The 16,511-nt window shown below is 38.3% G+C and overlaps 2 protein-coding genes across 2 annotated transcripts; both read right to left on the bottom strand.

Moving 5' to 3' along the window:
* Nucleotides 1–133: 133 nt before the first annotated feature.
* Nucleotides 134–4,797, bottom strand: LOC108830687 (U-box domain-containing protein 52-like). The gene is made up of 10 exons (XM_056986923.1): nt 4,462–4,797; nt 4,298–4,389; nt 4,100–4,221; nt 3,841–4,010; nt 3,504–3,549; nt 3,102–3,426; nt 2,929–3,030; nt 1,849–2,259; nt 422–1,174; nt 134–334 (listed from the first exon to the last, which is right to left on the bottom strand). The coding sequence occupies exons 1-10, from the start codon at nt 4,634–4,636 to the stop codon at nt 299–301; spliced, it is 2,232 nt and encodes a 743-aa protein (XP_056842903.1). The 5' UTR covers nt 4,637–4,797; the 3' UTR covers nt 134–298.
* A 590-nt stretch (nt 4,798–5,387) lies between these two features.
* On the bottom strand, nt 5,388–13,476 carry LOC108830684 (histone acetyltransferase HAC12). The gene is made up of 18 exons (XM_018604277.2): nt 13,318–13,476; nt 12,582–12,956; nt 12,313–12,427; nt 11,808–12,108; nt 11,376–11,717; nt 11,080–11,210; nt 9,459–10,991; nt 8,964–9,260; nt 8,585–8,863; nt 8,301–8,429; nt 7,989–8,189; nt 7,759–7,901; nt 7,365–7,677; nt 7,136–7,275; nt 6,928–7,006; nt 6,463–6,855; nt 6,158–6,375; nt 5,388–6,012 (listed from the first exon to the last, which is right to left on the bottom strand). The coding sequence occupies exons 2-18, from the start codon at nt 12,815–12,817 to the stop codon at nt 5,898–5,900; spliced, it is 4,965 nt and encodes a 1,654-aa protein (XP_018459779.1). The 5' UTR covers nt 12,818–12,956; nt 13,318–13,476; the 3' UTR covers nt 5,388–5,897.
* Nucleotides 13,477–16,511: the final 3,035 nt, after the last annotated feature.

Here is a 16,511-nt window from a genome sequence, read left to right as displayed (position 1 = left end):
TTAGTTGGTAACTGTATAAAAACTGAAGTAACTGATACTCAATTACACTAATACAACACTGGAAAAAAAAACTAATAAGAAACAAAATGAAAACAGTCGGCTTTTTTTTTTCCTGAATGTATTATATACGTTGTTGGCTTTCTTCTCCTGCAAATCAGAATCTCAATCATGAGTTTATCTCAAAAAAAAAGTTTTCAGACATAACTCATATGAAACAAGAGAATGTCACATCTTACCAGATTCTTTCTCTGTTCTTTTTTTTTTCCATTAATCAAAAATTCCTTCTCCGTTCTCAAAACTAGGGGTTTGATATAGAAGGAGCACTCCTACCTTCCTGCAACTCCCGCACAAACAAAACATTCAAACTAATACATATAATCTAATCTGATGCAATGTCTACAAATTAAATACAAAATCTTACCGATGTATAAGACACATGGCTAGCATGTGAGACGGGTCCATGTCCAGCAAAAAATACACTCTCAAGACTCTCTTCACCCATCTCTCTAAGTCTATTAAGCTCAGGCATCACTTCTTTACCAAGATCAGGCCTATCTTTTCTTCTCAACTCAGCACACTGTAGCGATAACTTAGCAAGAGACAAAGCCGCCTCAAATGGCCAGTCTGGTACTTCAGGATCAAGCATATCTTTGAACTTCCCTTCTTCAATAGCTTGTTCCACATAATAAGCCAAACCCATTGGCTGTTTAGCAGTCAGAAGCTGCAAAAGCATGATTCCTAGTGAATAAACATCAGATTTCACGCCCAACATTCCTGTTTGTTGATACTCAGGGTCGATGTAACAGAACGTTCCTGCAGCTGATGTTACACGGTAGTGTGTCACGTTCTCTGCTACAGCGGGGACGAGTCTCGCAAGCCCTACGTCGCTGATCTTGCTGACGTAGTTTTGGTCTAGAAGAACGTTCCCTGGTTTCAAGTCTCTGTGGACGATTGGTTCTGGTTTGGTCTGGTGTAAGAAGAGGAGTCCTGTAGCGATCTCAGCAGCGATTCTGAAACGTAGTTGCCAAGAAATGGGAGGGGTGTTTCCACGTCTGAATAAACGGTCATCTAAGCTTCCTCTTGCCATGTATTCGTAGACGAGAATACCATATTCTGGACAAGCTCCTAAGAGAAGCACCATGTTTGGATGCCTTATGCAACTTAGTACTTCAACCTGTGTGTCAAAACACACCAATTTCAAACAAAATTTCCTTGTATCACAAGTTATCTATAAAGAAAATGAAAGTTGTCAGCCTAGACATTTCAGATATATGTTCTAGTCAGATATTTTGGTATCATCAATCATGTAGTTTGGGTAGATTGCTAGATCTAAATTTTCAGTTTGGATCTGTTCTCCGATAATTTTATGTTAGGATCGGTTCGGATAATAAAAATTAAGAAATGTTTAATACCCGGAAAATTATGTTTTCATTTGGTTTTGGTTTTGGTTCCGGTGGTTCAGTTCACCTAATCCAGATAATTCGAATAAAATATTAAATATTTTGAATTAAATATCGAGTAATTAGAATAATTCATATAAAAATCTTGGATAATTCAAATTATTTTGAATATTCAGATAAAAATATTAGAATATTTTCGGATAATTGCGGGTAGCTCAGATATTTCTTTTTAATAATTTAGTGTTTTCAAATACTTTCAGATATTTTAAATTATTGATATATATCTAATTATGTTATATGTATATAATTAATATTTTTTGATATATTAGTATATGTTCTGTTCTCGGAACCGTTATTTCGGGGATATAGAAATATGGGAACTGTGTTGGATTAAGTGATTCGGTCTGGTTTTGGCTTTGGTTACTTCGGATCTGAAAGCTGTATTTACCTCTTTTTGAAACTGTGATCTCCCTTGAGCAGCGTCAGGACGTAAAACCTTAACAGCAACACTTGTGTGATCAAGATGACCTCTAAACACAGGCCCATACCCTCCTTCTCCTACTTTTCTTGATTCTGCAAAGTTATCAGTTCCTTCTTCGATTTCTTTAACACTGTATTTCCTGTATCGAACTATGCTATGTCCAGAGAAAGAATCACTTTCTTTCAACACCTTCATCTCTGCGTTTAGTCTTCTCTTTGCTTCTGCTTCCGCAAGCCTGTTCGCAGCTTCAGCAGCTTCCATAGCAGTTTTAACCTTTGCTCTCTCATTTTCCACCATTGACTTTGCTGTCTCCTCTGTCATCTTTAGTTCTTCCATTCTTCTTTCTTCTTCTGACCTCAGATTTTTCAGCTCTGTCGCCTGACACAGAAGTTTAAGCAAACTTCAGTTTGGTTTTAATTAATCAAATTATTTGAGAAACATACAAAGCTGTACATAATATAGGTGAAATTTCATAAATAGCACATTTTTAGTTTACAAAAAAATAGCATTCAAGAAGGAAAATCTTCAAAATAATTTTTTAATCAACCTTCAAAATAGTATTTATTAATCAATAAAAACAGTAATTTAACATACATCTGAACCTCTAACCTTTAACCTTAACATACATATGAAACAGTAACTTTTTAGGGTTTAGGATTTTGGTTAGGATCTAAGATTTGAGTTTAAGGTATAGGATTTGAATTTTGAAATTAATGTTTAGGGTTTAGAAATTAAGATTTAGAGTTTAGAATTGACATTCTTTTTTTAGCTATTTTAAATATATTTAATACTTTTTATTTAATTATCCACATATCATTTTGATTGATCATAAATCAAGTGGTAAATTTAAAGGTTCATCCATGGGATAAACCCAAGTCTTGTCCGTTCCTAAATATTAAACCCAATATTCTAACCACTAACTCAAAGTCATATAGAAAATAAAAAATATTATAACTTTTAATTACGGCTACTTTGGTGAATTTCGTTTTTGTGTGCTATTTTTGAATAAAATTTTGAATTAATGCCTCTCTATAATATAATGCATACCTCTTGCCTTGCGGTTAAAGCTTCTCTACAAGCGGAGTTATACATATCCATGGTTTGTTTTAGCTCTAAACGCAGCCTCCTCATTTGAGCTTCAACATCATCCTGAACACAGAAGGAAGATTACCATGTAAACAAAAGATGTATCGAATCTGAATGTGATTATTAACTCATACCAAGCTCTGAGATGAGTAGGAGCAAGAAGTTCTTCCACTCTCGTCAGAAACAGTTGAAGAGTTATTGAGAAAACTCAAATCTGTAAACTTGACTCCTAGTTTATGTGAACCAATGCTCTGCTCTGAGCTCGTTGACATTCTTGAGGTTCTTGCTGAGTCTGGTAGATCGTAGGTAAAAGAGCTCCTATCTGCACTTCTCGGCGTTCCCGAGCTGATAAAGGAGTTTTCTGATCCTTGTTGGGAGGCACTTATGAATGAGAACTCGGACTCTGAATCTGAGAAGTCCCCTACTAGTTTCATATGTCCTTGTGGCGGTTTCGTAAACCTTGGTTTACACACAATACATACAACTTAGATATTCGAAAATTTACAAAATTATATGTGTAATGTAACATGACATACCTTTTATCAACTGATCTTCGTGGCCTAGGAGATGCTGGTGTGTTAGCTGTTGTAAACAAGAAAGATAACAAATAAAAAGAATGTATGTTGTTACTTAAACCGATGTTTTCAAAATTGGTCTAGCCGACCAAGACAAATTTGCTTATAATGATTTTTCTAAAACTTGGTTTAGACATTAATTCTCAATAAATCGCCTAATTACCGTGAATTTAAACGTTGCTTGAAATACAAGCAAGCATGCAACATGTGTTCTGAAGATGAACAAGTTCAATTAATGTATGTCTAGCTACTTGAGACGCAAGCAATCAATATTTCTTCTGAAGATTAGAAGTCTCACCTGTTTTAGGTTTGTTCTCAAAGTCAAAGTCACTGAGAGCTGATGGATGATAAGGAGCAGGACGAGAGGAGCTTCGTAAGGAAGAGACTTTGCCTTTGGAAATGACGTAAACATTGCAGAAATCTGGAGCTGCCTTTGACACACTCGTTGGTAAATCCGTTTTGAATCTTCTGTTGGAAGAAAAAAAAATTTACTATTTTTTGTTAATTATGTAGTGCACGCAATCAATCAAAACCATAATGATTTTTTATTGTATTACCTCATAAAGCTACTTCTTGATGGAGCTCCAAGTACTAAATTCTCGATCGCAGAAATTGTAACATATTCCACAATGGCTTTGACTTTGTCTACGTCTTCAAGCAATACATCCAGACAATGGATCTGCACATATAATACCTTTTAAAAAGCTTCAAAGTTTGGTTGATTTTACAAAGCTTTAGATTGAAATTATTATTACTTCTTTACGGCTGCAGTAACAGTGGAAAGATACAAAGAGATCTTTTGTTTGCTTATCCATGTGCTGCATATGCACTGTTCCGTCTTCAATGTCTGCAACTCTCAAAGTAAAAAAAAAACTCATTAAGGAAAACCATTCCATAATGCGGATGTAAATAAACTAACCTGAAGATTGAGATTTGGGAGCGACATGAATAAGAGCAAGAGTTTGGCCTCGAGAAGCAAGATTCTCCAATGTCCACTTGAGAGCAATTTTGCTAGTTTTGTCATTGTCTATTGCAACAGCTAATGAACCACTTCTTGTTCCTTTAGTTGTCGCATCTGTTTTCGGTAGCCACATTCTTGTCTCTCCCCTTCTTCTTCTTCCTATTTTTTTCTCTCATACAAGGAAATAGTAACACAAATGTAGAGATTTGCCAACTTTTTCACAATATTTGGAGGAAACTAAAAAAATAATCAACAAAAGTAGATAATGTAATGGGTTGAAAAAACCTTTTTCTATTTTACTATTTCTAATCTGATGGATGTTATATCTTGAATGAAAATCTAATTTTGGAGTTAAAACATAAACCACACAACTTAAGAATTGCTTTTAAGAAAAAAAAAAGAATTGCTTTTAAGAAAACTTTTCTTTTAACACCAGTTTTTAAGAAAACATTGGACCTTTTTTTATTGAATTTGTGGAAACTAAGCTTTAAGGTATAACCTCTCTTTCTAACCTTCAAAAATGAATGTCACAACTCACAAGAGACCCCAGATTTAAATATTAATTAAAAATTACATTATGGTCTGAATTCTGAAACTTTTGTTGCAGGTCCTTTGTTAAATATCAAACCCAGCATTGAAGCAAATTTTGGAAGTATGGAAACGGAGGATTCTTAGTATAGAAAGCTTCAAGTGATCCGGGCAGTTTTATAAAATAGAAGTAGAACAAGAGAGAGAGAGTGGAAGACTACATAATCTGGTTTCTATTTTCTTGAACAGTGATACGAGTTATGAGCCAATAAAACAGGCCACGTACGGTACACTCTTCACTTTTACTTCTTTTTTATTTCTAAAAAATCACTTTGAATGTTAGTCTGTCACTTGAGTAAAGCCAAAACCCTATTTGAATTAAAGATATGAAAAATGTTATTAGTACAGAGCATCAAAAATGTTAAGAGACGTATCCGAAGACACTCCCTTCATCTTACTTGCCTAGAAAGTTAAGAAACTACTTATAAATAGTCAGCGGATTGTTGCTAAGGCGTTTTATGAATACACCAGGCTACAAAAAGAAGAGCAAGTCACAGTGACTTGAAGAGTTTCTCAGCCTAAGTGCCACTGATGTAGAAGAATCTTCATAGATGCTTTAACTTTATGCTCTTTGGTCAGGTCGCAAGAAGGAAGAAATAAATTTCAGATTTCAGACTCTATAGCTTTTGATTGGTTGGTGATCCGTTGATTATATATATACACTCTATTTCTGCTGCCTTACCATATAACTTGCTTCGAGGGGAGCTCAGAGACACCAGCTTCTTCCATCTTCTTTAACCTTCGGAAAGAAGATTAGTTTTTCACTTCCACTTATATCCTAAATGAAATAAGTATATACAAATTAATCAACTGGAGGTCCCAGCGACTTCTGCAGCTCTCTGTCTCATCATCTCCATTACTGCTGCTCTGCGCCGTGATTCTGATTGCTGCGCTAACCTTCTCAGATGTTCCTTTAGGTCCCTGAGTGGAAAGATAGATTCACAATGATCAAATACAAATCACACGTTACCATTTGCCATATGCTTGTTGAAAGAAAGGGTAAACTAGTGAACGATCATCCCACAAAGAAATCAATTTCAAAAATGTTAGCAAAGGGACAGATTACCCGCATCGAGGTACATTGCAGTTTGATTCCTTACAGGCTCGAGCGTGGATTTGCAAGAGATACCACATTTTCTTGCAAAGAACACAACCTCCTGCAGCACGTGTTGTGCAACGGATACCATGTCTGAACAGCCCTTTCACTTTGCGGCAGTTTGGATATTGACAATACATGGCACGGCATAGCGCCGCATGCACCAGAAGATCAAGCATTTTCCTTAGCTGCAAATTTATTAAACAATGGAAACGTTAGTTCAGAGAAGTTTAGAGCAAGCAAGAGAAGACGATGCAGAGACTATTTCAATTTACCTGCAAGACTCGCAATTGCCTAGCTTCTTTGTTCTGAGCATCTTGATCAGCTAGTGATGGATGATTTGTCAACTTGTGAGGATGATTAACACCGCTCTCTTTACTGTAACAAGCATTGCACACATCGAAGTCCGGGCAAACTTCACAGCGCCAGCCCTGACCACTTTCAATATCGAGGTGACATGCGTTACATGTTGTGACAAAGGCAGGAGCAGTTGGATTGTGAAGGTGATAAAGCACCATCATGGAAGAATGTTTTGCCCGCCTCAGTGTATCATACTGATAATGGTTTCCTTGGCAAAGACTCAGGAATGCTTGCCTCGTATCGAAAAACTCGCTTTCAAGTATCTCATCTCTATCTGTGGTGTCTGCAGGAATATCAGTGATCCCAACCTACAAAAGACACCATCTCGTGAGATAAAATAAAATAAACTGTAACGTGTATTACAAGCCAATGTAACTTACAGGAAGCAGTGTATGTTTATCCTTTTGATTAACAGGATGCCTTTCTCTGTCCTCTCGTTTCTGTTCAGCCTTATAGCACCTGAATGGTAGAGTAAAAGCACACAGGTTTACCAATAAGCCTCTTCCAACAAGATAAAGACTAAAGCTTCCAAGCTATACACAATAACAAACGCGAGAAGAGAAAACAAAAGAGCAGGACAGTTCTTACCCATCACATAACTGGAAATCTTTGCATTGGCTGCAAACCCAACGGTTTCCAGTTACCATCAGTGCACAGCAATGCCTGCAACAGTGCTGCAAGTGAACCATGATGAAATCCTCCTTCATTGGATGAATGGTCTCACCAAGCTAAAAAAAACATACAGAAAAAAATATTAACAAACTATACAAAATAACATTACTACAAGGAGGGAAGGTGCATAGAAAGAAACGATTACTTTATGCATTAGCAGCAAATCTTTAGACGTGTTCCCAGGCAGACCAGACTGGCCACACGCTTTTAGAGCCCTTTTTGTGATGGGTTTCTTGAGTATTCCTTTCTTATTTCCCTTCCTACCATCATCTTCTTGACCCATTTGTTGTATGATATCCTCTGCTGCACCTGGCCAATAGTCACCATCGAAATACGGGAGCCTAGCTGCCGTAACCTTAGCTCTACATTCACCAGTTTGCAAGAAAAAATGGTCATATAGATTCGTAGTTTCCACTACAATCCCTTCCTTTGCAGCTTTTTTCAACATTGCTAAGTACCTGTACCAGAAACAAGTGGGAGGATGTAAAGGATACGAAAAGTTTATGAAGAAAATCAATAAAGGCAAATTGGTTACTAACCACTCCCGTAGTTTATCAGACTTTGGCGTTTTCTGAATTTCTGGATGGCAATATAGGATATAGTCCTCACCCTTCAGTGGTGGACAAGCCCATATATAACAGCTCGTGAAACCACGCATTTTGCAGTATTCCAGGTAACCAATCTTAAAAAAAAAAAAACATCAATGTATACTCATGAAACCTCCATACAATGTAAAGACCACAGAAACCTTCATTTAAACAGGACTTACAAGAATTTCTTGGTATACAAAAGTGCGCAGAGCCTCTCCATTAGCTGATTTAATCTCAGGTCTAAAGTACTTAACAGAATCCAGATACGAGAGATACACACGGCGATGGTTAGGAGATGAACATTCGGATCCAAATTCTTGGACATACATCCCAAACAAGCATACTTCTACACCTTCGATCTTCTGGAACAATAGAACAACCTAGCAAAATAAAATATGGAAGAGTGAAATTTCGTTATTTGAAGAGCGGAATCCTGAAAATGTGAACATGAAAGTGAATACAATAGAGGTGTGTGTGTGGATCATTCTTACCTTGGACTTGTATGGAAACTCGGTGGGGAAATTATCCTCCCTAAAAATTTCAAGAAATCGAGATTTGACTTCCAGCTTCTTGTCAACGGATAAAACAACTCTAACCACAAGGGCTTCAGCAGTTGGAACCTGTCAGTGGCAGTGAAAAAAAGTTAAACAATGAGTGACCAACCAGTAAACTTCAATCTATCGTTTCCAGTGTAGAAGCACTCACTACAGCCATTTAATAAAAGATGCATATCACATGAGCTGTGTACAGTGTACAAACCAAATCGCCAGATTACCTCATCATATTTTTTTCCTTTAGCCTTGGCTCTCTCGGTCCTTTCCTGCTCCAGCCTTTTAAACAAACGCTGCTCTATATGGTCACTGAGAATCGTTTTTGGCAGGTCTTTCGCTCCAAGAACAGAACTTTGAGGCAAAGGCTTTCTCTCATTTTGCTCCACCTCAGTTATATAGCACCTTGTGCAGGTGTACTCAGCTTGGCCTCCATCATTCCTCCGCCCATTAAATAGAGCACATATTTGATGTTGCCAGGCCTCACATTTATCACACTGGACCCACTGCAAGAACCATGTAGCGCAATATACAAACTCAGAAAACCCTACAAAGGGAGGGGGACACGTACATGACTATACTACTCCATTGAGTGAATAGACTTACCGCCTCTTCAGTCTCTTCATCGTTTCTCTTTTTCTCGAGTTTTGCCTTCGGTATTGAAGTCCCTTCAGCGAGTACAGTGTCTCCTCGGGATTCGTTAAAACACGGAATACAAAAGTAATGACGAGTTTCACCAGCGCCGACAGTATAGTACAATGCGTTTCTTTTGATACGAGCACCACAAGGAGTACAATAAAGAGGAGGTGGCTCGAATGTAAGCCTCTCCACCGCACATAACTGGCAGGAATTCGCACTCATTGAATTCTCCATGGCCTGATTCTTTTCTACTTTGGCTTTGCTCTGCAGAAAAACAGATATTAAATGACAAAGTTATTCATCAGAGAGAGCACATACTTTGAGATAATGTGGAGAGAACTGTTGCGCCTCTAGATAGCAAACAGTAATAAAACCAATGCCATGAAGAGAAAATAAAAAGATGAACCTATGAATAAAAAAACTGATTTTCTGTAAACTTTTGAAGTCAATAGAATTGCCCACCTGGCCAACCCACTGACGAAGACCAAGTATATGTTCTCTCACTTGGTCGGGAGTGAACATTTCAGTTAAAGAAACACCCTTTATCTTTGGTTTTCCAGATTTTGATGCAGCAACGTCAGCAGACTCCACCACAACTTCTTCCTTCGGCTCTTGCTCCATTTTTATGTTTTCTTGCTTTACCGAGGCACCAGATAAATCATGTTGAACTGGTTCACTGGCAGGCCTAGGCTTGGCAGTATTTTCAACAGCTTCATGTTTTATCTCTTTGATGACACATCCTGCTTGAACAGAAATATCAGGAATCTCTTCTTTCACTTCCAACTTCTCTGACTTCAGTGCCGCATGTGCATCGCTCTGCATACGATCCTTTCTTTCAGCATCCCGAGATAGTTCTGTCTCTGCTTTGGAAACAATGGAGCTTTTACAAATTTCAGTCTCACTGACCACTGGTTGAGAAGAAGGCGCTACCTTCAACCGTTTTGATGAAGGCTCCAAATTATCTACAGCATCAGCACAGCCAGGGGCACCAGTAACCGCTCCATCGGTAGCGCATGGTGAATCATCTGATACTAAAGCTCCATTCACTGCGCTCACTGCACTGCTTTCGCTATTTAGACGGGCCTGAGCACGCTGCTGATGGTAGGTCTTCACTGGTACACAGACAGGGCACCGGAGATCCTTGCAGGCTTTATAGTGGCTAATCAATGACTTTGTGGGACGGCAACGAGGATACACACACTGAGGTTCTACACAACCGTTCATGTGACTCAGTAGTTTCTGAACAGTAACGCAGTTTCCGCCCGGGCACTTCACTCCTGGCCGTTTGCATGTCCGCGCATGGAGTAGAAACAAGAGCCATCTCCGTTGATTTTGGAACTTGATATCGCGGTTTCCATATCTACATGTCGTTCCAGTAGCATTTTGCAGACTATGGGAATCGGATGTGGAAGAAGTATGATTTTGACCAATAACAGACCCTTCGGTTAAATTATTAGGTTGAGCTTCATCTATTCTGGTAACCCTTTGACGGAAATCCTCCTGAACGTTCTGTTCACTTGACATACCATTACACATTTGAGTGTTTCCCTGAGACTGGGAAGGCCACTGATCATGTGGATTGGATTCTGATTTTACTCCAACAGCAAGGTTGCTAAAGTTGTTGATAGTATCCGAGCCCATATTCTGTGGGTGCATTATTTGCTGACTCTGTTGACTATTTTGAGAAAGTGGCTGACTTGTAACTGAGACATGTTGAGCGTCTGCTCCCGAGTTCTGATATTGATTCTGGAACTGAGAAAGCTGGAGTCGTTCAGATGCTTGAGAGTTCAAAGCTCCAATACGGTTCTCCATTCCAGGTTCATGTTTAACATTTGCAACCATGTCAGAAGCCACCTGAGGTTTCCCGGAACCATCTTTGCTTATTAACTTATGTTGCTGCAGGGTCTGCTGCTTCAGTGTCTTTTGCTGAATAAATTTCTGCTGCTGTTGTTGAATCTGATTAGGCTGTTGCGTAAATTGTTGTTGTTGATGTGGCTGCAGATAATATAGTGGAAAGAAAGAAGGTTGAGAGTCCGAATGCCAGAAGTGATGAATGTTTAAGTGAAATCGAATGATTGCTCACCAGAGAAGAGTTAGCTCTGGATACAGACTGGAAACTTGCTGCTTTAATATTCTGAGCAATTGTCATCGTCCCACCTCCAAGCAATTTTTTAGATCCAAGGTTGTCAGGATTTGTTGTTCTATAACCTTCCCCTGAAATATGAAGAAACATACTTTAAATATACTGACAGGTTCGTACTAGTGCCAAACCACAAAAAAGGAGACATATAAATTGAGATGATCAGGACAGACGAAAAAGACAGAATCTGACAGGGGGCATGTATTAATGGACTGATGTAATTTCTTTTGAAGAGTTACCTGTGTCTACACTTTTTTTACTCACTCCAACGCCACCATTTACAGAGTTACTGGCCACACCAGCCGACTTTGGTTGCATGTGTTCCGGTCTATTGCCAGCAGTCATTTGGTTAGACAACATTTGACTATTCTGACCACCAGTATCCTGCCTTTGCTTCTGCTGCTGAGACTGAGGTACCACCGTGGGCTCGGCAGAAAATCCAACACTATTGTTATTAGTACCACTGTTAACGAACCCAGGTGTAGGAATCATCTGGGGAATACTTCTTTGAGAACCCATGTTCCCTCTTGAAGCAAGAGAGAAGTTTCTCGATGAATTCTGGAATCCACTAGACATATTACCTGCAATGAAATTGCTAAGGTGTCAGAGATTCATGAGATGGAAGTTTCCAGGAAATGCATCTACGATCACTTTAATGAATAAAAAAAAACCTCCATGCATGCCACCACCAGCGGCTAGAAGGTTTCCAGTGTTTACAGCTTTACTTGTGTTGTTTCCGGCTATAGTAGTAACAGCAGAGGGTGTAACGATCGAACTAGTACTATCCCCAGTATGTGGTAATCTTGGAGTAGGTATCATCGTAGTACCCCCAGCTTGTGGTAATCCTGGAGTTGGTATCATCATTCCAACCGAAGAAGAATTAGCATGTCGCTGATTGTAGTTATTCAAGTGTCTGCCTTTTATTAGACTTGTAATCCGAGATTCAAGGGTTGACCGGTTCAAGTAATCCTCCTGTGTTAGTATAAGTTGAAAAATGTCACAAACGAAAAAGAAAGAGCTTAAGGAAGCTGGATCCAGAGGCAACATGTAAAAAAAAAAAAAAGTATCAGCCAATCTTGATGGGATTCACCAGTGAAACAAATCCTAAATGCTAACTACTAATCAAATATGTTTTCATTTAGACACACACACACACATATATATATATAGAGGTACCTTTGAGACAGCCATCTTAAACAGCCCTTCCTCTAAGCGCCTAGCAACATCCATATACTTAGCCTTTGATGCAGCATCGGCCTGAGATGGTTGCCGTTGCTGTAACATGTTAAACCTGGAAGATCAAGGAGTCCCCCCATGAAGTAATTATCATAAAATACAGTAAAATGCAGCCAAGAAAATAATCAGTTTGATCGTTCCCATCCCACAATTGAGATATCAGTAAACTCAACCCCATTATAAGACAACGAAACATAGAGAAGGCTTACACAAGGGTTTGCATGTACTGACGGAGTTTCAAAATATCATGGTCCATGGGACCAACAATGTTACGTGAAGGGCCCCCTACACTAGCACTAGCACTAGCACTAGCACCAGCACCACCTGAAGAAGCACCAACTAAATTCTGCATTTGAGAGTTGCCATTATTCTGCGGAGGCATTGTCCCTTGGTTTGGAACCTGCCCCCCAGATAGCTGTCCCGACAAGTGAGCCTGAACATTCATGTTACTTTCGTCTCCTTGTCCTAACTCTTCTTGCAACAACTACTAACAGACACTGCATAACTCTTCCACCCCAGTTCGAAAGCTCATTTCCTTCTCTTAATGATTATTCTTCAGATGGTCTCACTCAGTGTAGCAGCTCCTGTAAAACAAACTCTCACTCTCATACATACAATCATATACTATGATCATCAAAACAATAACCAATAACCAATAAAGAAACCAAAAGTGTATATTAAAAATGTGATTAAACCCCTAAATAAAATAAAAAAAAACTAGAAACTCAAATCCAACCTTGAAATTGATGGCACAAAGAAGCAAAACTTGGTCACGGATACAAAATAAAAAAACGTTACTAGGTGATTAAGATGATCGAAACGCAGTAGAACAGAGCAATAAAGTCGGTGATGTCGCACGTGTGAACGACCTCACACAAAGAAAGGAACAATACAAGTTTGAATCAAAACGAGAGCAACAAAGAATCAGGAAAGAGATTCCAAAACCTAGACGATGGATGATGAAACTTTGAAAATCGGAGACTTTCTTCGAATTGGGGGGGATGATGGCGCTCGCTCGATTTTGGGGATTTTTGTTTTCTTTTTAGGGATTTTTCGTTTTGATTTTTTTGTAAGTTAAAAAAAAAAGACACATTAAATAACTATTACCTTTATGTTTCTTTTCATGTCTGAATACATAAAGGAAAAATTAATTGGGAGAAACCGAGGTCGAGAGAGAGAGAGAGAATCCAACAGACAAGGGAGAAGTGTCGGGCGATTGATTACGTTCCTGACCGTCCGATCCATATACGTAATGTCCTAATCATTTACAAACTTTACCCTTGTAGTTTTGCTCTGTTTATCTTTGCAGATACTAACTTCTTTTTCTGGATATTTAATAACAAAATCAGTGTTGTAAAAATCGGTCTAAGCGTTCAGAGAGGCAGTCTAGACATCCACATAACCAATAATCACCGTGTAACAGTTAATGGAACATTTTAGTAAAAAAAGAAAACAATTTGTTGAACATTGAATAAAATCATTTGAAAGTCAATAGTCAATATTCAAAGCTTAAACCGGAACCAAATCAAAACCCGTTTCAGCGTTGCTACGTACGATTGTAACAAGCAAGGCAGTAACAAGTGCAAATGCTAGCTGAAGCATGGAGTTACACTTATATGATTTCATCTTTACGTGTTACAGAAGTAATGAAAAACATTCGGATCATGTTTTTTAACAACTAAACGCTCATGGGCATCAGAATCTCTGCCATCTCTATCTCCAACTGATCTCTGTTTTCAGGAACCTTCTCTATCTCCTGCAGGTCTCTTATTTTTAAGATTATGAGCAATTGTTATATATAGGTCTAATATGATCAAGGTTGTTATTATCATTGTCCCAGGTGGAGACAATTCGTCAACGATAAAAACACCAACGTGACAAGATATGCAACCCAAGAAAATTAAAACAGAGCAGACATTCATATTTCATATCCAAAAAGGTAATAAGTTCGATCGTTCCTATCTTCGATTGAGATAATTAACTAACAGTGAAATCAATGCAATAAAAAGATGAAGGCTTAGACAAGTTTCGCATGTACTCTCGAAGATCAAGGAGGCTCAGTTAAAAACTAGTACCCCATGAAGTGTAACTATCAAGAAAATCTAAAGGAACAGAACATTGAAGATATACAGTAACGCAGCCAAGACAGTAATCAGTTGGATCTTGTCCCACTCCCAGCCCACATTGAGACAATACTAACTCAATCCAATGAAAGATCAACGAGATACATAACATGATATGGTGGGAAGATGCAATTGTTGTAAATTAAAAGTTGAAGGTTTAGACAAAGGGTTCATGTAGCTGCAACATGTTTAAAATGGAAATTTTGGAAGATCAAGTGGGTCAGTTTGAAATAGTTGTCCCTCATGAAATTATAACCAAGAACAGTTCTCAAACACTAAAATAACATTGGTTCTTAGGAAAAAAAGAAAAAAAACAGAGGCAGCAATGCAACCAGAACGGTCACAGGTTTGATTATTCAGAGGAGCGTACTGAGTCATTTGATGCTAGAGCTTTGTCCACTGTACTGCTTTCGATTTTCAAACCGGCCAGGGCACGGACATTAGCTTGTCGCTGACGGTAGGTCTTCACTGGTACACAGACGGGGCACAGAAGATCCTTGCAGGCTATATAGTGGCTAATCAATGACTTTGTGGGACGGCAACGAGGATACAAACACTGAGGTTCTACACAACTCTTCATGTGCCTCACTAAGTTCTGAACAGTAACGCAGTTTTGGCCCGGGCACTTCACTCCTGGCAGCTTACATGTCCGCGCATGAAGTAGAAACAAGAGCCATTTCTGTTGATTCTGGAACGCGTTGTGGACTCTCTGTTGATTCCGGAACAGGTTGTGGACCATCTTTGTAGATTACGGAGCTAAATAAAAATATTCCTTACGAAATCACACGGACACGAAAAGGGAAAAAACGGCCAATTCCACTATAAACTTAGAGTCTCCATTGTATTCATACACAAACTATTGGATCAAGCCAAAAGCATCATAAATTAATTTTTATTTTGAAATTCCCACATGAACTTTTATAATCTGGTCAATTACTACATAACCGGAATCAATTTCAGTTTAGTTGCTGATGTGGTGTTTATGTGGACGCTATGTAAAAAATTGGTTTGATTCAGTTTGACATCTGTCCATTTTTTTTAAATCGAATAGTACAAAACGACGTCGTTTTGATATTTTAACAAAATTCGTTGTCAAGAAGGATTGAACAAACTTAGAATTCTTCAAAGAAGTGCTCAACCACTAGACTAATTAAACTTCCAACGATTATATTCCATTACAATAATACTTGAACTAAATATTCTAAATAAGAACGAACAAGTGTGAAGACACTCAGAGATGGTGGTGGCGCCACAGAGGAGATTGTCGCAGAGGGAACAAGTCATGCATGCCACCACCGTCTCCCTCTTTACTTTAGCCATTGTTCCTCCTTCAATTCTTCAATGAATCGCACGTAGACCACCCAGGAAATAAATCCCCCCCAGATTTACGTTCAACTCATTCTTCCGTGATACAGTCACACTCAAGTCTCAATCAAAGAAAGACGGAGAAGCAAATAACTAGTTGGTGATTTTTACGAAGATATTTGTTAGTGGAGAGAGATTCAGTGGAGACGATCTTGAATCGAAGGAGATGAAGCAAATATGTTTAAACCTCTTTTTAATCTATTTTATTCTCATAGACGTTAGTTTGCTTGTCGAAAATATTTAGTTCAAGTATTATTGTAATGGAATGTAATCGTTGAAAATATGATTAGTCTAGTGGTTGAGCACTCCACGAAGAACTCTAAGTTCTAGTGTTTGATCCTCTTTGAAAATATTTTTTAAATATCAAAACGACGTCGTTTTGTACTACTTGATTTAAAAAAATTGGACAGATGTCAAACCGAATTAACCTAATTTCCTACATGGCGTCCGCGTAAGTACCACATCAGCAACTAAACCAAAATTGATTCCTGTTATGTAGTAATTGACCAGATTGAAAAAAATTATGTGGGAAATTCAAAATAAAAATTAGTTCATGATGATTTTGGCTTAATCCAATAGTTTGTGTATGAAAACAATGGAGACGTCAAGTTCATGGTGGAATTGGCTACTAGTGTGATTATGATGATTGAT

This window comes from Raphanus sativus, chromosome 6 (genome assembly GCF_000801105.2).
Source record: "Raphanus sativus cultivar WK10039 chromosome 6, ASM80110v3, whole genome shotgun sequence".
Taxonomy (NCBI): domain Eukaryota; kingdom Viridiplantae; phylum Streptophyta; class Magnoliopsida; order Brassicales; family Brassicaceae; genus Raphanus; species Raphanus sativus.
The sequence above is the reverse complement of the archived record's forward strand: the minus strand, read 5'-3'. Positions and strand labels throughout refer to the sequence as shown.